This window comes from Aethina tumida, chromosome 1 (genome assembly GCF_024364675.1).
Source record: "Aethina tumida isolate Nest 87 chromosome 1, icAetTumi1.1, whole genome shotgun sequence".
Taxonomy (NCBI): domain Eukaryota; kingdom Metazoa; phylum Arthropoda; class Insecta; order Coleoptera; family Nitidulidae; genus Aethina; species Aethina tumida.
The window spans coordinates 69216861-69240777 of record NC_065435.1 but is presented as its reverse complement, the minus strand read 5'-3'; the positions used below and the strand labels follow the sequence as shown (position 1 = coordinate 69240777).

At 31.3% G+C, this 23917-nt stretch overlaps 2 protein-coding genes across 6 annotated transcripts in view; one reads left to right on the top strand and one right to left on the bottom strand.

The window, feature by feature from the left end:
* LOC109600597 (probable G-protein coupled receptor CG31760) overlaps positions 1-20592 on the top strand; it is an 85124-nt gene extending 64532 nt beyond the window's left edge. For all 3 annotated transcript variants that reach the window (XM_049961355.1, XM_020016770.2, XM_049961354.1), the window contains exons 4-17: positions 4959-5069; positions 8170-8356; positions 11296-11497; positions 12520-12684; positions 14259-14403; positions 14917-15037; positions 15646-15778; positions 15838-15991; positions 16046-16155; positions 16970-17184; positions 17236-17374; positions 17429-17534; positions 17593-17736; positions 18079-20592. In XM_049961355.1, coding sequence (XP_049817312.1) covers positions 4977-5069; positions 8170-8356; positions 11296-11497; positions 12520-12684; positions 14259-14403; positions 14917-15037; positions 15646-15778; positions 15838-15991; positions 16046-16155; positions 16970-17184; positions 17236-17374; positions 17429-17534; positions 17593-17736; positions 18079-18261 — 2097 coding nt within the window. In that variant the 5' untranslated portion in view covers positions 4959-4976 and the 3' untranslated portion in view covers positions 18262-20592. The remainder of the gene's footprint in view (positions 1-4958; positions 5070-8169; positions 8357-11295; positions 11498-12519; positions 12685-14258; positions 14404-14916; positions 15038-15645; positions 15779-15837; positions 15992-16045; positions 16156-16969; positions 17185-17235; positions 17375-17428; positions 17535-17592; positions 17737-18078) is intronic.
* Positions 20593-20626: 34 nt separating this feature from the next.
* LOC109600226 (uncharacterized) lies at positions 20627-23904 on the bottom strand. 3 transcript variants are annotated; one of them, XM_049961357.1, is made up of 5 exons: positions 23794-23904; positions 22244-22598; positions 21953-22193; positions 21682-21836; positions 20627-21625 (listed from the first exon to the last, which is right to left on the bottom strand). In XM_049961357.1, the coding sequence occupies exons 2-5, from the start codon at positions 22584-22586 to the stop codon at positions 21015-21017; spliced, it is 1350 nt and encodes a 449-aa protein (XP_049817314.1). In that variant the 5' UTR covers positions 22587-22598; positions 23794-23904; the 3' UTR covers positions 20627-21014. The 3 variants fall into 3 exon arrangements, with proteins under 3 accessions (XP_049817314.1, XP_019871911.2, XP_049817315.1); XM_020016352.2 differs by having other exon boundaries at positions 22244-22589; positions 23702-23807; XM_049961358.1 differs by lacking the exon at positions 23794-23904 and adding an exon at positions 23702-23751.
* Positions 23905-23917: the final 13 nt, after the last annotated feature.

The window sequence follows — 23917 nt, the reverse complement described above, 5'->3', positions numbered from 1 at the left end:
CCTGCAAAATCTGTGGAAGAAGGTCTGAATTTCGAAGTCTCGTGCCTATGATGTCCCATACCTGTTCAATAAGTACTAAGTTGAGAGAACTTGCTGGGCATAGCAATAAAACTACATGTTGGAATTCCAATATGAGGACGGACATTACCCTGTTGGAAGAGTGAATTTTGAGGGGTCCTAAGATAAGGCAGCACAGTTTCCTCGATATAACGCTTACGACGATTAAAGAAAAAGTACAAAAGACTGGATTCCACAGTAAACATTTAACATGAAGTTTTCTATCTTCTGTAAACCACTGATTGACAATTGTACGAGTTGTAACAAAACAATCTCGTAGAATTAGAGTTCTAAAGCGACATAGACGTCTTCCAGATTCTCATTCACGTCATCCACGACATTTTTCAGACCCCTCGCTCCAACAGTTTCATAGAGTGCTTCGAGTCCGGTTCATTTGATTGACAATTTTCACAAACAAAAATCCTGCCCCTATTACGTCAATAATTCACCTTCACGTCTTCGCATAACATTAGAGATAATGGAAGGGTCAATAACACAGGAAAAGTGAAACGAATACTAAACTGTAGTAAAAAGTGCAGTACAAAAACTCTTCGACAAATATTCTTCAAAATCTCCATATAGTTGAGTGTGCAAATTTTATTAATATTGGACCACTAGATCTATCTACATCTTTTCTATATAACTGAGTATAGTTGTAACTGAAAAATTAACCACAAAACTCTTTTGTATTCATTCATAAATTCAAAAGAGGTGGAATTGATTGGATAAAATGTTCAAATCATTTAATAATAACAGCATCATTTCAACTGTTAGTTTAACTAGTTTTCTCTCTAATTGTGCAATAAAAAAGTTAATTGGACACTTCAATTAGTGCCAGACATTTCTGCCAAGTTGCTGTACATCACGCTCGCGATATTGATTTGAAAACCCTTAAATGCAACTTCCAATTTCAAGTACAATCAAGAGACATCAAGAGTCTAATGACAAAGTGAGCTTTCGTCACACATCATTCCCATTTTTTTTAACATTTGAACATTAATCAGACTGTATAAAACCTGCGAATTTAAAATTCTAACGCGATAAAACGCAATTTGCCGGAAGCTCCGTAGGAAATTAAATCCCAAAGTCTTATAATAACTTGCGAAAAGTCGGAGAAATTAAAAATAATCTGATAGGGTTTTAAATTTGTATAATCCACTTAGACCTTTTTGTTTCACGTCCGTATAATGAGACATTATCGTGGAAGTCTTTCAAGATTTAGTGTACTAGCTTGTCAATTAAATGACTCGCCTTTTTATGACAAAAGTGAGAACAATATTCGTTTAATTTAAATAACTCAGGCGGCAATTATTACATATTCAGATTTAATTCTAAAATAATGTTATTTTTAAAGTAGGACAAAAGCTTAGTTCAAAGTTACTAACTTTAAGCCGGCAACTTTCCAAAAGAAAAGTTTTAGGAAATATTATAACTTCTAACAGGCTGCTTTAATATTTCTAAGAGCTGCTCCAAATAAATCATTGACAATAAACAATAACTTCGTGAAAACTTCCCTAGAATTTCCAAGAGTATATTTTGGAAGTATCTTGATACCAAAAACTTGTTTTATACAATACTACAATATCCCGCGGTTTACTATTAGAGATTATAGTAAAGAAAAATTTGATCTGAAAAATAATTGAGACAGTGAGATACATATGTGATATAAAATTGCGTTGACTTTTTACAAAGTTAAGAGTTACATGATCCTTTATTTTGTTCAGTTTTTCAGCTTTTACAAAAGACTTGTATTATCAACTTTTACTTTGTCGATAAATCACTTGAACTACTTTCAAATCAATACTTCAATTAAATCGGATTAAATTTCCAAACCTGGCTATAAATCGTGCGAAAAACAGTAACGAAATTCTTATAATATTTATAACTTGTTTGGTTGCGAAATAAATTATTTTTTAATCCTATTCACCTAATCACCGCTCCACGAAATAAAAACGCGTATAAAATTTAATAATTGAAACGCTTGATTTTTTTTGTTCCAATTTAATCAAACAAAAGAGAAGGTTTATTAAGCTTAGCGTTCAATTCAATTTGTTTTCAGAGCAATATCAAATATGTTTGTATTAAATGTTCTGCCTTTCTCGTCAATTCCACCGTTTGATTCGTTTTTCTCGTTAAATTACGATAGTCCGTTTAAATTACGTTGTAATCGAATGTGCTAATATACAAGTGATGCGTGATTTATTTTAGACATTAGTTACAATTATCATGGGAAAGCCTCAATTGTGATGTATTTATATTAAGTTTACTGGTTGTTGTGTCTGTTGATTAATAGTTTGTATTGGAATATATCACGAAATAAATAGTTGTATAATTTATTGCCACTGTCATATAATGCAACCGATAGTTTACTTTACTGCATATTCAAACAAAAAATCTAACAAATAAATTACTATAGATTATTGTAGGTTAAATTGAGGTATTAGCTTAGGTGTCACTTTTAAGCTCTACAAAAGTCTACAAATTTAATTTAATTTAATTCTTGCGTAGTTTATTGCCAATGTTTGTTTGAAATTGAGAATTGAAGAGATTTACTTTCGACATCCGTTGTCTTTATAAGATTTTACTATTACAATGTTTCGATTAACTAAAATATTTTGTTCTAACAAACTTCCTTATAGAAATTTTCTTGTGTATCAAAGTTCTTCTTTTCTTAGTACCTTTACCCTATTCCGTTTCGTGCTTCTCCTACACGTCTGATGATTCCAGATTTCTGACTGTCGCCTAATCTTTAAGTTTTGCATTTTTCTATTAGGAGTTAGTAGTGGCCGTTTAGTCTCTCCTATGTAGAATTTACCACATAGTGTTCTTGGCCTATTTGAAAACGAAATACCCCATATATTTTTGTTTTAATTGTTAAGCATGAAAATATGTATGTATGTACGTTTAAATATCCATATTATTGTTAGTTATGCTGTGTGTTTAATATCAACAGTACGGCAATATAATTGCTTATTGGTTTAGTTAGATATTTATTAATATTTTAAAAAAAAATTAAAGTTTCAAAAATAGAGCAACTATGAAATAAGACAACTTTACGTACAGTCGGCGAATGGCATTACCACTTTGGAAACAAAATCCTATGAAACCCGCTATCGATAAGCTCCGCCCAGTACATGAAAAAGAGGTATACAAGGGACAGATATAGTAGAAAAAGGATGAATACTAATTGCGGTAAGTTATAAAATTTAAATGAGGGGCCACCGAAATTTGGAAAATATGCTTAAAATTGGATTTGTCGAACGAAATATTTTCTACTAGTACTAGTTAGTAATCGTTATTTTTGATACTATATTTAAACAAAATTAATGAAAATTTTGTACACTTCACATTATGGTGTCGTCGTAATGTTCAAATCAATCTTATGAAATTAAATGAAAACAGGTTGGAACGGAGAAAACTTTAAATATTCCAATGAAATCTATTAGAATCGATATGTAAAATATAAGAATATGAATACAGACATCTACTTTTCTTAGAATTTAAAAATTGTAATAATAATTGGGATTAAATATTATATACAATTATATATTAATTAAAACATGTCTACCTAATTTTTTTGAGACTATATATATATATATATATATATATATATATATATATATATATATATATATGGGTTACTTCACCTTACAAGACAACGAATTTGTTGTTTCACTTGTACAAGTATATTATTGCTGTATCCTTCTCTCTCACACCCGAACTCTCATATTCAGACCGCAAACGAAACTAGACCTTAGGTAATGCCATTCTGCAGCCCACTGTACAGTACATTTAGACTTTCTTTATTTAGTATCTAATAGCATATCCATTATTCTTAATAACTTCTAAACACTTTTTATTGATCTCAGTAGCTTTTCAATATAATCGTTCGATATTTCTTTCCACTGATTAACCACCTCAAATTCAAATTGATAGTCTTTTTGCATGGATTTTCCGATGAATTGCATCCCAAAGGTTTTCAATTGGATTGAGATCTGAGCTTTGTTCTGGCCAAGATATTACACGTACTTCTTGAGAAACGAACCATTCTTTTAACATACTAACTTAGACGGATCCTTGTTGTGCTGGAAGGTCCACCTTAAACTCATGTTGTCTTCGGCAAATGTGATTATACCTTTCATTAACTGATCTCCTCACCCATGAAATGCCGTCAGGTTTGAGTAATTGGAACCGAATTTCATCGGAAAACAAAATTGTTTTCCATTCCCCATCTATCCGGTTCACATGTTCTCTTGCAAGAAGTAGTCTTACTGCTCTATTTTGTATAGAAAAGTATTTCTTTTTACCATAGAGACCAGCTTCTTTTAGTCTTCATTTTATGGTACTCACCGATACATTGACTTCGTTTATTTCTGGATTTATGCGGGATGCGCTGATAAATGGGTCGCAAACAGCAAGCATTTTTATTTTCCTGCCTATGGCTCTGTTAGTCGTGCATTTTCTACCAATTTCTTCTGTGTTCCTTCTGGTAAAATTGAGATAAATTATAAAATGAACTGTATTCAATATACGGTTTGGTTGTTTTACTTATGAACCCTTCAAGAAATAAAAAGTTATATAAAAATTATGTAAATAAAGATATCCGTATATAAACGGGGGTACGAAATGTTTAGACACATAACAATTATAAAATTAATTTGAATTAAAAAGAATCGTTCCTTTAATAAAATGATTTTTTTTTTTTTTTAATTTGTTGCCCTCCATTTGAGCGATAGTGTACATAAGTCAATTCTTTTTTCATTTTATCAAATTTAGTACTAATTTTAATAAAAGTAAAAGAAAGACTTGTTGCTTGAAACGAATGACGAAAATTTTATTATATACAAAGTAAAAGACGAGATTATAAATATTAATATTTTTAATATTTTTTTTTGTTACAGTACCAATGAGGATGCGTAATGGGGGAAGGTTCTTTTTGGAAGATTCGATTGTTTGTTTTGGCAATCTTGATCAGCTGCGTTCTGTCACCAGGAAAAGGGCACGTGAGAAAGGTAAATAAAAACACTTCCAATAATTTTTAATAATGTGGAGTAGTCCATTAAAATTATTAGCAAACACTTAATATGAATTGAATCTGAGGCTTAAAATGTGGTTGACAAAACCACCACAGTCGACTTAATTAGATTCGCGGTATCTCGTTCGGTAGTGAATCTCAATTATTTAACATCCTATATACCAAAGCCCCCAACGAACAGCTAATTTTACTGTGCACGTGAACCGAGCGCATACATAAATCAACCATCAAAAGGAATTTTACGCAGATAACGTTCCTTTAATTTAATATTTTTTTCTTTTTCTGTTGACATCTCAAAAGACCTCGATAAGTATTACGTGTCAAAGAAACGTTTGCACCCCCGACAAAAATTCAATAACCAATTTAATAATAAATTGGATGCGCTAATTAAATAAGTTGCTCTCCCCCCAAAAAAACGATGCTCATCTACCGCCGTTGAAGTTCAAAGCTTGTTTGGTAATTTAGTAAAATAATAACGGATTCCATCGTTTTCTTTTATTTCGTGTCGCGACGAATCTGATGCGGTGGAAATCGGCACCGAAAGGGAACCGATAATAAAATAAAATGGGGGGCCAGCGATCACGTTTGCCGCACTTCTATTTAACCGTGCTGGAAAGGATATTATTTGTTCGCCGGAGGGTCTTAAATATGGCGGCGGGTGGCAGGAAAAAAACCAAAAGAAAAATTACCGGAGATGCTGTTAAAGGCATTAATGTTCTGTCGCACGAATGTTTTCCTTTCTGTTGAGTAAAGGGGGCGAAGGGTGGTGTTTATCGCTGCTTTGGCCGCTTTTATCAAAAGAAACTCGGAAAAAGATGTTATGGGTTATTAAAGTCGCTTTCGTCAAATTGGCTTAATGTTTAAGATTATAAAACACTGGCACAAATCTATTTTGTTAACTGAAACAGATTTAAAAATACAAAAAATTTACGCATCACGCGAATAATAATTGATTATTATTAATATATTCTGAAAACGGGAAAAATAAACGTATCAACTCTCTGTATATTTATTTAAAAATAGGTTTTTTGTAAAAAATAAAATTAACAAAATTTGATGTTTACAAAAATAAAAAATTGAACTTAATACTATGAATGACAGCGTCTTCATAGTATTAAGTCTTCTGTTCATACTCAAAATCTGAGTTCGAATTTCATTTTGGTCAAAATTCTCTCAAATTTCGTTATTCGGACGATTAGGATGGTCGCTTAAACGTCTCCCAAAAATTTGAACCTATAAAAGGGGCATACGACATATTCTTCTAGAATGTCCAAAATGTAAAGCTCAGAATTAAAATTTCTATCACCAAGTCGGTACGTGTTAAACAAATGCCTCCTCATATTTTCGGTGGCAAAATTTAGATTCATCTGTAAACAGAACTCGTTGCCAATCTGCTTCTATCCAATTGACGTGCTTTGTAATAAAATTTAGCCCGGCTCCGCAATAATCCACGGTTATGGTTGAGCTTCGAGCAAGAACACGGTTGCAAATTATCTTCCCTAAGTCGTTGTCGAATAGTTTAAATACTTATTCGAACTCCTTCTACGTTTTCAAGACTGTAAACTTCTTGTAGGCACAAACCGTTATTTCAAAGTTAAAAATCTCAAAAAACGATCTTGAGCACGATTTCTACCTTACACTGGTCTCCTAAAATGATCACCAGTCTTCATGTACCGTTGTAACATACGCATGTATAGGATACACCAAACCTTTCGGCTATTATGGGGCAACATCAACCTTCTTTCACTAAAATAACCGCTTGGGCACACTCATCGTTAGTTAAGCTTTTAGACTGAAATTGCATATTGACAATTAGCGAAAATTAAAAAGAAAATGGGGATGATAAATGAGTTGTAACGGAACGGCGCACTACGGCAATAGTTTAAACTGTTGTACCAATTTGTCAGCATCGGTGCTTTAAATAACAAAAAAACTATACTTGTAAAAACGTTTACACACTTTTTGAAAGTCACATACGAGGGTGTTTGAGAGTTAATACAAACAATTTAAATAGGAAATTTTATTTACAGAATCAAAGCTGGTGCGTTAATTTATTGAAATAGTGTATTTTATACAACAGATATTCACTGATAAATTCTGATGCATTTATAATCAAAGCTTCATTTTTATTGAAAACCTAATTCGCAAATATTAATAAAAGAAGTATTACCACCATAAGTCTCGATAAAAAAGATGTGATATCCAAAGAACCCAACGAAGATTATTGTGTCCGATTTAATTTCACGCCCCAATTTTCATCCACATAATCTTCTGATATTCCCACCCCTCAAAAAACATTCGGCTATAGATCGCCTTACGGGCTAATGCTTCAAATAAATTTGGCGCGGCCAATAAAAAAAACATAACTCATAAAAATTCGGTCGAAATGAGATAATCTCTCATCTTGAAGGGTTTGCACTGAGAATGAGTGTCTGGAATTTTTAGTCTCGAAATATTCATACGGCTTTATTTAATTAAATTTTGGTTAGTTTACTAACAGTGTTTTTTGTTAATTCAATTTACCCTCCGTCTGTCAAATTTTAGTTAGTAATGCTGGTTCATTACTGTTGTACAAAGAGAGCTGTACAAATAATGCAGATAACAATCTTGTTATAGTAAATGAGCCCCACATAATTCAATAGGTACAATAATAATGATTATATCGGCGGGCGCCAAAAATAAATCAATGCTGACAATAAAAAATTTAATTCAGCAGTATAAATAAGACACATGATTACTTAATCCGTTGACATCTAATAACAATTGGTATTAAGTAAAAAAAGAAGCGATTGATTTTTACTTCTAATATAAATTTATCACGTGGCGGAATGGAAGGACTTTGAAGCATTGCTTTTCGTGTGGAATTAGAACGCTCACTGATTTATTAATCCTAATTCCACCGAAAAAGGAAACGTGTGTAAAAATAAAAGCACTCAATCTGCTGTCCAATCAGCGACGGTAAGCCAATCAAACTGGAATTAAACGTGTATAAGGGAAATCCTTCGAAGATGACTTGTTATTTATTCCGAACATCTATTGCATTTAAAACGTGAATTATTAATTGGTTTATTTTGAAGGAGGACATCGAGGCCAGCCTGGCCGTCATCCACGAGGTGTCGGCGAAGTCGCTGGGCTCGCTTTGCGTCACCGAGGAGTTCAGGTCGCTGAGTGCACCCCTTCAAACCGTGCGCTTCGACTCGGCCAGGCAAAAGGCCGACCTAGCGGCCACCCTTCTCCAGGACCTCGGGGTCGCCCATCACAATGGTAAAAATACTCTCTCAGTAGTCACTTTTATGCAATCGTTTATTGATTAGGTATTGCGAAACATTAAAGATTTAAGGTTACATGTTTTTATTTTATACATAAACTGGTGGTGACATAATTCACACTATAATAATTCCCATTCCCAATTTTTATTCGAAAAAGTATGCTCCTTTTCCTAGATCATGTACAATTGAAATTAAATCAAATATCAAAATTTCATCAAAATTTAAAATATTATAGTATTCACTTTTTCATCATTTTTAATTCTTAAATTAAAAAGAAAGTAAAATAATAGAATTTTTGTATAATTTTCACCAATTCTCGAAAATCAAAATCAAAGTTATGAACAATAATCTTAAATGACAATCAAGATTGTGACTCACTTTCATTTAATTTCTGCATTTTATTAACTTTCCGCCTCAGCTAACTGATCTGAAAGTCCCTCAACAAACATTATTTAATATTTTAGAAAGATATTGAGAAGTTGGACTTCTAACATAGCACTTAGCTTAGCTTAAAAACTGAGTTACAAAGAATGAAAATAAATCTACCTTGCAAATCTTACATGAAAATGTAAAAAGAGAGGGAAATAATGAAAAATATAAAAAGATCAAGTTTCTATTTGATTTAGTTTCAGTTAAAGCACAAAATAAGGAAAATGTTTCAGTAAAATATCCATATTCATCCCACGCGAAGATTTAGATGCATGTCTAGGGGCTTAAAATAATCCTCCTTTATAATCAAGTAAAGAAGTTTTATTATTGAATTATTTTATGTAATTTTTAATGCAAAAGAAAATATAGTGAAGACAAAAATTACTTTGTTACCATAATTATTAAGTCACTTAATATTTCAAATAGATAGTCCACATTTTCTCTATATAAGTGCTACACTGCACGTCTTGTATAATTTGAAATATCAAAATAAATTTTAATAAACAATATCTTGTATAAATTAAACAAAATGTCATCAAAAATTTTTAAACCAAATTAAAACTGATAACACAACCACTATATTTTTCCTATTAGTACTTGGTCGGTTCTCCCTTACTCTACAAACAACTTCCACACTCTTTGACATACTTAATTAACAAAATTAAAAATACAATATATGTATATATATATATATCTATATATATATATGTTAGGCCTCGCTGAAAATTTTACTTCAAACTCCAATGGTTAATTAAATAGTTGCATTAATAGAAGTAACTATAATCTCTTTACTTTCAATTGAATTAAACCATTTTTTAACTTAATTAATTCATAAATTCAATAATTTTATATTATAATATTCCATTCATGTAAATACTACATATTGAATGGAGATTTACAAGAGTTAAATTAATAATTTCCATATTAAATTATTATAGGATGCATATTGAATTAAATATTATAATTTTTAATAACTATGAGATGTATCACACAGTAAATCTAATTTGATAATCATTTTATTATTTTCATATTGAATGATCATACGTACATTAATGTTAACACTCAACCCATCATTTTACAATATTGATTAATCGTTCCGTATCCAAAGACATAATGTAATTTGTTGCACAAAATACTTTGGATTTAAGAAGGAATCTTAAACGAAAGAAAATGAACATAAATACTGAATAATGCAAAAATCATAATTTTAATATTTATTTTCTTGATTTGAATATTAAGCATCTTCCTAAATATTGAAATTTACATAATATATAATCATGAATATTAATTAGGATATCCTTAATATTAGGAAACATTTTATGATGAAAATCGACTTCCCACAAAATAAACCTTTAATGGACTAAAATTTTAATAAACTAAATATTTTTCAAATACTTCAAAAGTTTATTTATATATAATTAGTCTGATAGAATTTCAAATTAATAAATATGTAATGCATAAACATATAAATAATCCTAGAAATTATATTATTTTCGTGCAAAAGCACACATAAAAAGGCAATGAGTAAAATATGCTTTGAATTCAACCGAATTTGTGTGGGTTTCCAGTTCATTGGTTCATGTTATATTCAATAATTTGAAATTATTATATATTTAAAATATACTGTCTACAAAATTAAATTTACTGACTGTGTTCGAATTAGTCATTTCATTAGGAAATTTATTTTTGATACAATTTTAAATTTTAAATTACTATTTATTAATTACAAATATTATCTAAATTATATTCCGCATTAGTTACAATTTTTTTCATATTAAAATCATTAACAAAACATTTAATCATTAAAATATTTCAAAAAACTATAATTATAATGCTGCTGTTAGAAAATTATTAACCTCAGGACTATGTTTGCTTATTCAAATGTAGGGGTATTCAACAGGAACTATATCAATTTGCAAATTAGTTTTGAACAGCATAACATAAATTAAATTATAATTTGAGTTGTTCTCTAGTAAATTGTTTGATTTTCCACTAACTTTATGCTTTAATTATGCTTAACGCTTTAATGTTGACTTTGCTAGAACAAAAAACGGAGGAGAATAAAGAATATAATTTCTATTTATAATTATAATTTTAAGGGAAAAGCACAATATACCATAAGGGAAACAAAAATAAAGATAATATTATTATCCTTATCAAATATGGCTTTTGTTGTTCAAATAAACTCGATTATCAAATGAGTAATTGGATCTCATTAAGCAAGTTATCCCAATTAGGTTGTGTTTTAGTCCCACCGACCAAATGTAAAAAGAGATAATGTTGCGAAAGCCACTATGAGAAAATTACAACCGTAAGTGGATAGAAAATCCCTCACCTACATTCCCATTACATGAATTTCTCAGTTTGCTCGCACAAAAAGAAACGGGCCCTCTCGTAACAGACACTCATCCAAACCGGATTAACGCCAGAAGTGATTGGAGATTTTCTCCGGTCCATTTGAAATCAACAAGTTTTTAATTTATATGATGCTTTTTTTATTTGCAGGGTTGCAAGACGCCATCTGCAGGAACCTGCTCGTCACGGACAAATCGGTGTTGTCCGCCCGCGTCCTGGCCATAAACGCCACGACCGGCAACCTCATCAATTTCTCCTGGTGGCAAAAGCAGGGCCTCGAGATGGGCGGCCCTAGGAAAGTTACGGAGGTCGGCCTCGGTCTCGGACAGCGACCCAACACCGAATACCCCTGGTAATAATATAACATCCAATTTGCAAATCATCTTGCTTATCATCCTTAAATAGTATATCATTTGAAACTTCCTAATCCGTACTATATACAATAGCACAATACAGTGGTTTGAATGCAGAATATACATGATATTTTTGTTCTTATGAATATTTCCAGACCACCTTTAAACGATGAATTCTGTAAGTTTCTACGTAAGCTGTCTGTTTACTCATAGAATTTTTAATGTATTAATCTATCAAATGGGAAATTTTCACAGTATAGAAATTTCAGGCTTCTTATATGCTAAATAAAGCTTCAAAGTAAAAATTTTGGGCTCAAAAATAATATCCATTTGTTTATTATTTTTAAATAATTTTATGTGAAAGCAATGAGGTAACATTGAGTTAAAAAGAAAGTTAAAGAAAATAAGCATTATTTATTGAGACCAAAATTTTTCTGAAATTCTTATATTATGAAATTTTCAATAGATCCAATAAAATCTAAAAAACCCTTATTTTTGGAAACATTTTTTTCTCCCTTTTGACCATTTTTCAGCTTATAAAAAATCCGAATGTTAAAATGTGCTTGAATTTTAGATTCATTGGCCCAGTCCTTCAAACTCAGTAAAATGTCTATTTAATATAAAAAGAAATAATATATATCAAAATTTTAAGAATGGGTTAGGTCAATGTCTTATATTGTATAAAAAATGCCTATAGAAAGTTTTGTCTAAAATAAAGCAGTTATCGTCAGTTATACTGTACAGTGAAAAACATTTTTAACAGTTTTATTTACATTCAATATTGTAATCAATTTTGGAAACAGTATAAAAAAGTTGGGACGCTAAGGTGTCTATAACGTGACAGGTTACAAACTAACTTAAATTACTTATATATTATATAATTATTACTGGTTAATTTATTTACTCTTTTTAAGGAATTGTTTGACAATACTATACTTATACATACGTGTACTTATACGTGAAATTAAATATGTATGGCTTTGTCATAGTGATAAAGTTTGAGACTATAATTTATTTCCAGGTATGAAGATGCTGATTCAAGTCCGAGCTTGAGGTCTCCCAAATTCATCGAAAGTCCTCCAAACGTTTCGTACAGGGGTTGGTGGACTTATCCTTACTATTCATGTACAGCAAGGAGATGGTTAATTTCTTACAGCGTTCCAATTACACCTCCATTAAGAAGAGGGTAAGTATTATTTTATATAAAGAAAATTATTGATTATTTACATACCTTATTACACACACACATCTTATTATACATACATACCTTATTATGTATAAAATTAAGAACGATATGTGAATCCTTTAAAAAGTTTGGATACTACTTCCCAACTGTTCAAACAGTTATAGAGTATCTTATACAGTATCATACATTTTGGGTAGTTTGGTGCATTAAATTAAAATAAAGTTTTAAACTTTAAGTAATCTTAAGTTATGGTTTTATGTAAATATTGCATACACAAAATATGTTAACGAAATGGCGATTATGTTCTCACATTTCCTAATTCGGTGTAAATTAGAAATTTCTGTAGGAAATTACCTCCTTTCGTTTAATTAGTGCCACCTGAAGGGTGAACGGTTGCTTCAATTAGACCCAAATTTATTTTCCAACTATATTAAACATCTAAATTATACAGTTACGGGCACAATTTTAACCAACCCACACGGCAAAGTCATGAGGGTTAACTAGTTAAGATAATGTTATTTTAAATAAACGCAACCAAATTGACGAAAAAATTGTTTTAATGTCTCGTGATAACTGATTTAATTGGATTAATATCGAAAGGCGTGTCTATTTTATTAACTTTTTCGCACGATAGTAGACAAGCGCAATATTTCGAATTTGTCTCCAGATTTTCTTGACTGTCAGGCCGTGAAAGTTTGCCTATAAATTATGCCAATCATAAATCCTTCCGGTGAGGCATATTTCATGTTTCCACGTTGTACATATTATGCCTCGACGTGAAAAATAACTACCTCCATATTAATTTTGCACCACCAAGACTCCGGTGAACTTGCATTACGTTTTTTACTTATACGTATGTTGGAATTAAATTTAAAAGGGGATTATGTATTATAATCAGCAATTTTTCATTTTTAAATCTGTTGATTTTATGTAAATTCACATTTTTGTGTTTATTAATATGAATGTAATTTATATATTTGCGACTAAAGCAGATATGAAAACGTTTTTAAATGATTTCTATTTTTTCTTCAAGCTTTAATACTTGTTAACATGCATCTTTTTCAATTGAAATCGAATTTAAAAATTTAAATAATCTGAACATCTATAGTTGACAGCGATAGATCCTGTCCAATTTAAATATTCATCAGTTAAATCCATCTTCTCAATTCAAAACAGATTCAAAAAGTGAATGGCTGACGCCTGCATGTGAATTGTTACTTCAATTACACCAATCTTACATGACATTTGTTGCCCAAGTAGAAAACTGAGAAAAAATTATAAATGTTTTATCTTTTCATCGAGTTTTAATGTTTGTTAAATTCAGCTTTTAAATTCAAATTGAATCAAACAACCTGAACATTTACAGTTGACAGCAATATCCTTTCCAATTTAAATATTCATTAGTTAAATCCACCTTTTGAATTCGGTACAAATTCAAAAAGTAAAATACTTCCATTGACTGACTTTTGAATAACTGCCATTCAAACGAAAATCGGTGTTTACAACAATTGATCCAATTAATCTTGAAAAGTCTGATTGTTCTTATAATTAAAAATATTTTTTATTTATTTCAGATTGAAAGGTTTCCTGAGTTTGGACGTGGACGTTTCACACTTACAGGTGAACCAGTGTGAATCAGGGCGTGTTGATAAAGACATATTGGATACTGAGATCGTGACGTTTCATGGATCACACAAATGCCATAACATCACTTCGCAAGTAAGTCGATTTTTAAAATAAAATTAATCCCGTAGGACATAAAGCAATTTATAAAGTTGACGTGCTCTATGTGTTGATTGCCTCCCATTCAACAGGACTTCAGAATTGCCTCGTTAAAGAAAAATATTCAGCGCAAAGAATATGAAATTAATTAGATTTTGAGATAGTGTTTAACAGTGTTATTAATAAACGTGACACCGGCCGAATCATACGGCTAACAATCACGTACACGATATTCCGCCTTATTCATTACTAATTAATTACGATTGTGGAGATATCAATTTACAAAGCTGATACTAATTACCAACGCCACTTGATGTAGAGTCGAGGTTGCGTGTGATGTTCGCTCCAATACCACCAAGTCCAATATTATGGTTTGATGCTTCCACCTTTGTTTGCATTATTGTGTGGTACACAAACGTTTTCAATGAATTTTAAGTAATCAACAAACGTACAACATTCTAAATATGTCGTTGCCATCCCTAACAAACATATTCGTTGGTTTTTTTCCAGTGTGTTTATCAACCAGCTGTGAATTCGTTCGGCTGGGCCAGAGGACGATACGAGTGCGTTTGCAGGGCGGGTTATTACTCACCCCATCACAATGGGAGATTTAATGGAACACTGGTCGAAGGTGCGTACCCCGTCTGGCCATTAGCATGCAAATGTAACTTACGAGATACAAATGGCAATTCCGAGCACACCAGCTCGACAATATGTCAAGTGTACACTTCAGGATGACGGAATGTCGCCAATCGGACAGTGTTAACACGCTAATTAGTCAATTCACATGAAAACCATAATTTTTTTATTGGACACTCAAAACCAGAAATGCGGCTTGTTATTAACTTTACCTCATGCATTTTAAATTCGCAATGAAACTTGCCGAGCCATCAGATTCGCCATGCCCTCCAGATGAGCTATATTTCGGGATCCGGGACTTTATGAATATGCAGGGAGGTCGGGACAATTAACCTCGATTTTTTCTTTCTTGTGTCCCGCAAATTGTTTTATGATGTTAGTTCTAGGATTCATTTACATATTTTATGTTTGGGATACAAACTTGTTTCAGTAAAGCATGCGTTTTCGGAGAAAGTTTAAATTTATAAACAAATTTAATTTGTATGACGCTTTTTTTTAATTAGCAAATCTTCAATTTAAAATTTTAATTATAGTTTTTCGATGCCTTTTTATTAATCCTACAAAATAACCTTCAAGAACTTCATTAGAAACATTTTCTAGTTGCTTGGGAAGGAAGACAAGAAAACATTAGTGACTCTTGGGACACAATTTTCCAGTGTATTGCATGTGCCCCAGGCTGTCATAACTGTACGGACGACTCACCATGTTTAGCTACATATCACTGGCCATTTAGGTGAGGTTTGGTCCTTTCAAATTGGATATTTAAACTGCAACACTATGTTTCTATTTCAGAATCACCTTGTTAGTTTTCAGCGTGTCGTGTGCATTTTTCACCATCGTTTTGAATGTCTACATGTTTAAACACAGGAAGTTGAAGGTGTTCAAAGTGGCCAGCCCCATTTTTCTCAGTATTACTTTGTTTGGTTGTGCCACAATGTATCTGGAGGTTAAGAATTATATTTATTCAATTTTCAAATTTATTTCTATTGTAAATTTTCAGATGGCCGCTATTTTTCCAGTATTAGATACGTATTCCTGTATAGCAACTAAATGGTCGAGACATTTGGGATTCTGTATAACATACACCGCTTTGTTAATGAAAACATGGAGGTGAGCAATTTTTACTGTACTAAGGTATGACAATTACTTAAATGAATGAAGAACCTCGTTAGCAAATAACAAACGGAGCATAAAATTAAATTAAGGCTAGAAAAACTTGGAGTGTTTACTTAGAATCGAGAGTTTCATTAATTAATTAGTTTAGAATTGATTGTGGTTGGAGGCGTTGATTACATTTGGGAGTAATTGAAATTTAGGTCATTTGTGACCCAGTCTAGACCGCTTGGTTTACAACTGCAAAACTTCATTGATTAATTGTCAGGAAACTGGAAGATGTAGCATTCTCACAATACAATACCGAGATGCATTTAAGACATTTGACATTTCTCGTTTACGGTTTTCAAAGTAAATAACTACTTATTTTGTTTACTTAAAACTAGTGTAACAAATTAGGGTAGTACAAACAAAATTGAAATTTCAATATTTTATAAAGACAACAACACGTCTTGAAATGTGATAGTAGTGGCAAAATCATTTTTCTTGTCTTTTTTTGTGAACGTTCGTGTAGACAACATCAATTACTGTACGATGAAAAACGTGTCACTGCTTTTCACGAGACAATACCCCCAGGTCATAGAACAAAAAAATATTATTGAAGCCAAAAATTAAAATGGTTTTGTTCCAACGTATATTATTTGAAAAGCAACTGTGTCAGAGAGTATTGTGACAAATTGTCTCTATTATCTCTTTATCCGCTTTCAATCAACTTGTCTACATTCAAATCCATCGATTCGGAAACGTTTTGCCAGTTTTCGCATCGAAATAGAATTTCACGCCACGCCAAATAAATTATCACGTGTTTCAGAGTCTCGCTAACATACAGGGTCAAATCCGCTCACAAAGTCAAGCTCACGGACAAACAACTGTTGCAATGGATGGTGCCAATTTTATTGGTGATGCTAATTTATCTCGGAACCTGGACTCTATCCGACACTCCGACCGCTGAAGAGATTGTCGACAACGAAGAGCTGAGGTTCAAGCAATGTGTCTACAATTGGTGGGATCATAGTTTAGCTATTGGTATTTTTATTTTATTACCTATTTCGCTGTTGGTTTAATTGTCAATTTTAGGCGAAGTCTTGTTTCTTGCTTGGGGCATTAGAGTTTGCTACAATGTTAGAAATGCCGAATCTTTATACAATGAAGCAAGATTGATTAGTTATGCAATCTACAACATAGCAATTGTGAATATTCTGATGATTGCTTTTCAGTAAGCATTTTAATTCTTCTTTTTGGAATAATACTTAAACTTGGTGTTTTTTAGTTTATTTATATTTCCAAGAGCAGGACCTGATATAAAGTACCTATTAGGATTTATTAGAACCCAGTTGTCAACCAGCACAACTATGACATTAGTTTTTGGTCCAAAGGTAAAATAAATCTGAAGATACTGAATGTTTTCAAATTTATTTTTTATATTTTTAAAAGGTAATTAGAGTGTTGAGAGGTCAAGGTGACCAATGGGATAACAGAGCAAGATCCAGAGGTGTCACTGCATCATTCTCCTTAAATGGAATAGGTCTAGTTCCAGAAGAAGCTCCAGATTTGTATCAAGAAAATGAAGAATTAAAAGTGAGTTTCTTTTTAAATCAATATATAGATAGTAATTCCATAGAAAATCATTCATATTTTGTATTTTAAATTGAAAATATTTTTTCAAAACTCGTAAAGTAATAGTAAGAAAATAAAACTGGCGTATGATATTTCGTTTATGGACGTTTCATATTGAATTTTTTATTTTATAGCCATTTTATTGTGTAATACACTATAAAATGAAAATTTACATTTACCTTTTTATCCCCTTGTGTTTTCGTAACCAAACCTGAATTTTTTTTATGATTACAAAACCATCAGAGCCTTTTATAACTAACTATTTTTTCTTCAATTGATAAAAAAAATCAAATGAAATTACAGGAAGAAATTCAAAAACTCGCTGCTCAAATTGAGTTCATGAAAATCGTGCACATGGAGATGAACAACAGACACGTGAAACCAAAAACCGGTGGCTACTTCACCACCTTGAACGCCCCGAACGTGGTACATAGCCCGTTGACGAAAACCGGCTGCATATTGGGCAAACAGCCCGAGGAACTTTAGCCAATAGAGGGCAATTATGAAACGTGGTTTGGTTTTGGGTATTGTTTCAACGTTAAGGACAATAACAAACCTGTTAGCGTTTAGACGTTTTAAGTGGATGTTGGTGAAGGAAACAGGACAATTGGATCTAAATGTTAATTGTATTTCTGTTGGTCTTTAAATTGGGAAAGTTGTCTTGTTCACTTCGGGTAAAATTAGAAATTTGTCCTCTTTCATAATTATCAAGAACACAACAACTAACAATAACCCTAAAACGACTAACCACATTTTCTACAAAAATTTGCAGACACACTCAAAATTTGGAAAATTAATTTATGTTAATGTTGATATACCATTTAATTAAGGCAAATATAATGTTGATAGGCTACAAACTTTAGAGTAAACATCACCAGACATGAACTGTCTGAAATCCTGTGTTATTATCAGAAACTTAACCAGAATTAAACTGGAAACTCGAGATGAGATTCTACTTAGAAACAACCTTTAAACTTATTGTTTAATTGTTGAAACTTTGCATTATATGAATTTGCCGCAACTTCAAAACAGGAAACTGTCAGTTGTTACGACTTCTAATCTTCAATCTGTGCAGATAGTAAATGTTTTTAAAAATGTAGTCGACGCCATTGTTTACATATACACAAATGCGTAACCCTCGGGAGATCTTAAGTTGACATGACATGATATACGCTAATTCTCTGTTTCATAATTGCCCTTTATGTAATTTAACCTTATATGGAGTTCTAGTTTATCCCTTTTATTCCATTTGCGCTTCATCAGTGTACCAAAAAGTATTTGTTTATGTGTTCTCAAAGTACAAAACTCTGAATTTTAAACCAATCTCAAATTGAATGGTTTGTATTAAAGTATAAAAAGTATTTCTAGGAATTTCCATAGAAATTACATTATATTATAAGATTTAGTCAGAAGTGTTCAAGAAACGTCTGACGTTAGTCGTTAATGCAGATCATTTGATCTGAAGCTGGTCTTATTCAAAATTGTAAATGTCAATATAAAAAAGTATATTCATATTTAATTTCGTACATGTATTACGTAAACAATCTGACTGATTTTATATAGGAAAGAATAGATATGCTTTTAAAATGTGTGATAAAAATAGTGACGCATATTAGGAGGATAGTGAAGTGTATTTAAGAAAATATAAAATTTTAAATGTAATTTTAAATAAATGTTGACTACGTATATGTTGATGATAAAATTTGCTATAAATGTGAAACAAGTCGTTGTATAAATCAGTTACGAATAAATCACACATTGGTTTATGCACCTTTCATAATATTCGTAAATGATAATGTACCAACGATTTTATTAATAAATGTTACTATTACAACCTGTGTTATATTAGATGCATATATAGTGTATATCCATTGTTTTCTGTAAGTATTTCAGAATGATTGAAAACTTATTTGTGATAGATAATAAAAATTATAATATAGACAATACCACTCAATTAACGTAGTTGGAAACAAAATTCTCAAAAATCAGGCAGGTCGACTATTTGTCAATAGTGATTTGTGTTTTACCAGACCTGCGCTGAACTTGTCTATAGACTTATACCGTACTACTACAAATAGATTTTTATATTTTGAACTTTTTTTTGATGTATTTAATATGTTATTTGCAATTAACTATAAAATAATCCAAAAACTGATTTACTACAAGTGATTGCTGGTAAAAATGCTTTGAAATGCACTAAATATTTATTAACATTAGAATAAAGTAGTGATAGACCTTAAAGGGGAAATATTAATCGTAATACATTGTAACTCGTATTAAATATATAATAGGTGTTTTATGAAAACCAGTAGATAGCATGTTATTAATGTTATTGTAAGACGAAACATTTCTGAATTGTAAACTAAGATTTGAGCCCTCTATCATAGAAATGTACATACATTCATATGTATATTTCTACTGACAGTTTATGATTTATTGATGTTTAAATATTAGGTGCAAAGAATCAAAGGAGGACTTATTAATGTGGCCGTTTTGAAACTTTTAAAATTAAATTTGTTCACGGAATCGGTGGAGGCACAATTTCCTTGCTTCGAGTCTTTGTATCACTAACAGCAATCACAATAATAGTAATATCTGTATATTTTAATTTTTCTTTTTGTTTCTAAATAATGTTACACAATAAAATATGACAGAGAGCTGTTACGATAATGTGTAAGAATCTATGTGTACAGTATTGGTATGATTTATAAATATTTTAATTATTGTAGTAGTTGAATTTAACAATTATCGTTACCATATTTCATGAAAGATGTACTATATATTCGTATAAAATGTTGAATAAATGTGTTTATAAAATTGTGCGTTTTATTTAAATATAACATATATATAATTCAAAATGAATCATTATAATAGTTTATTAATAAATATGAATTAATATGATATTATAAGAAGACATGATATAATAAAATATCACAACAAATCATCATTAAGAATAATAATTTGGGGCTCGTTTAAGGTAATACGGAACAGTAAATAGAGATAAAACTTATTATTATCAGATTACATTATCAAAATATCTATTTTCTTGATATTAATCAACAAGTATAGTGAACAACAACTTAATAATATAATAATTGGGGTATTATATTGACTGTTCTACTCCTTAACTATTATTTATGGTACGTTTATGAATTTTATGAACAGTGATATAGAAGATCTGCGTTTTACAATATTTACAAGTTAGAGTATATATTTTTACATAAATATATGTTGAGATATTATGAGTAAATTCCAGCCATCGCTTGATACCTTCTGTCATGCTTTGGATCTAATTTGCCCTGTTGCTTCCTTCTTAACTCGTTAAGAAAAGCATCATTTCTGGAACTAGTTCGTCTGACAACACCCGCTCCACTTGGATTCGGTAGATCGTTATTGTTCCTGAACGACATGTCCCTGTGAACCAACTGCGCAGGGGCTGGTCTACCTCTATCCGAATAGTTCCTGACATTGTGCCTATCCGAATAATTCCTGGCGACAGGATTGCGACTCTCATGATCGTAATAATTGCGCGTCACGTCGTTATGTAGATGCTGAGCGTTTAAAATTTGATGTTGATGTCTCGAGTCTGGTTGGTAACCGCGGTTGTCGTAGCCTACGTCTTCGGTACTCCTTGAGTATTGTTCATCCAATCGTCTGGCGTTGAAATAAATTTCGTCGCGGACAGTGTTCGTGGTTGTTTGTATTGATTCCTCACTGCTAGAATCTGAATCCATGCATGGAATTCCTTTTCGTTGTTCCTGCTTCTTGTGCAACGATTTCATTAGTTGTCTGTTGTTGATGCCGTCTTTTGGTGGGGCTCCTAATGGAAGGTGTTTGTCGTTAATTGTTCCTGTAATATATTTTTATTATAGCAGAGAGAAAATGGGCATGTTTACTAGGTACTACCAAACATATGTCCTGAATGAGTCTGTATAACTCCCTTGGATTTCGGTGTGGCATATCCACCGTCCTGTAATTTTTTTGTCACTTTGTTTGTCTGTTTTTGATATATTTTTCCGTACGAACAATTTAACTCGTGATTTCTATCTCCAAATTGGACTCTAAAAAAGATATATAAATAATTATATATTGTTTCATTGACATAAGTGAGTATTCCGATTCGTTAATTGTAATAATAGAACTCCAAATATCTCTTACATTAGATAGACTTACTTACCTTTGGGGACAACCCTTATTTTTAAAGAGACAAGGAAATAACATAATCGAAGCCAGTCCCTCGTATTCATAATTTCGCACATATGAAGGATTAGGCAATTCTAATGGACATCTATGACATACGTTGTGTCCAGTGTCTTGCAAATAAATGGGTCCGCTGGACAAATATCCGAAACAATAACTGCATTGCATCGGAGTCAAATCCGCTATAATATCGGGCAATGGAAACAACCTGTTCATAGCTGAAACTCAATATTAATTAGATAATTTTATGATGTCTCTAACAACTTACTTAAGTGGTTAGGAATCCGATTTTTTTCGGCACAACATGCTCCTGGATGTTTGCAGAAAAACGAAAGACAACCGGAGTACGTGCACTGCTTTTCGTGTTGGAGGCTTTCGTTCCACATTAAGTTTTTGGGACAATGATTCACCCAGTTTTTGCACGGGAAGAGAAATATCGACGCCAACGTTTCATAACTGAAGTTACGGAACGCTTGTGCTTTAGGTTTGCATCTTCCACACAAGGGTCGATTGTTTGGTAACATTGACACTGGTCCGCAGGATATGAATTCTTCGCATGACTGACACCGTAATTTGTTCACTACTGATTTGGGAATTGTTAAGCCATCCATTTCCTGAAATTACTTTGAACAAATTAATTATCAAATTAATTGTCAAATTCTGCAACTCCCTAGGATGTCCCGTCCCAACTACTTAAATGCTAAACTGTCAGACCCAAATAGGACATCCCAAAGACGTTGTTATACTTCAAACATATAAGTTTGTGTACGTGAAGATTTACATTCGCTAGGACAAAAATGTAATCGCACTTTATTTAATAAAAACATAACTAAACTTTTAATTGATAAGTATTTGTAAAATATAAATAGAGAAATTTTATGTATTTTATGTTTTCAAATAAAGAAGTCTGATTCAGATTAACATGAAGATATCAGCAAAAGAATTTTTATTTTACAGTTGGTTAATAAGTTTTTGGTAATTATATGAGTTTTTGAATATTTAAAAATTGCTTAAATTTATTCAGACTCTTATAGGCATTTGGGACTCCATACGACATCAGGATTATGAACTATTTAGTAATATTCCAGGAATGTCCTTGGGACATACTTGTGCTATCTTGGATTATAATATACAAGTACGTTTTAAAATTTCTAAAATCTTATTAAGATTATAATGTATTTTTCTAGTTAATTTTAATCAATCAATTAGATTATAATCTAAAATATTTTTATGGAATAAAATTTACTAATATTTCAGTTTGTTAAGTATTTATTTATTATACTAATATAGTACTTATAATCTTTATATTTCGAATATGATTTCTAGAACACATTTATCATATCATTAATATAATAATTTTATATTACTCATCATAATTCTGTATTACGATTCTCGGCACATCATGCCATAAAAATTTATTGTTTATAGCATGATGTGCCAATCAAAAAATATTTTTTATCAACAGTAAGACCTGTATTTAATTAATACCGATAGCTCATCGTTGTATCTCCAAATATTTGCAAATATATATATATATATATATATATATAACAAATTAATGTGTTATCTTTATTATTATTATTTTTATATAGTTAATCAATAACTTTACAAACTTCAGTTTTGTTAAATTAATAATAATATGAAAATAAAATTTTAACTTTCGTCGAAATATAAATCGAAACAGAAAAACAATTGATTTCAATATACCCTTATACAGACTACAAACCTATTAAAATCACTAAAAAACTCGCATATGCACACGTATTCTCTCAAATAATAAAAACAGTTTACGAGAAAATCTCACATAATTGCACTCACTTGAAGGTAAAACACTGTACTGTGAACAATCCACTTCAACAACCAGCTGATAAACAGATAAAATTATCTGAAAATAGTTTTGGAGTGTATTAATGATGAGCCAGCTGATAAGAAGTTCAAATAT

Coding starts and splice junctions, on each gene's coding strand:
- LOC109600226 (XM_049961357.1), bottom strand. CDS start 22,586: ATGGATGGCTTAACAATTCCCAAATCAGTAGTGAACAAATTACGGTGT. Junction 21,837..21,952: donor AATAAGGGTTGTCCCCAAAG/GTAAGTAAGTCT, acceptor TATCTTTTTTAG/AGTCCAATTTGGAGATAGAA. Junction 21,626..21,681: donor TCATTCAGGACATATGTTTG/GTAGTACCTAGT, acceptor AATATATTACAG/GAACAATTAACGACAAACAC.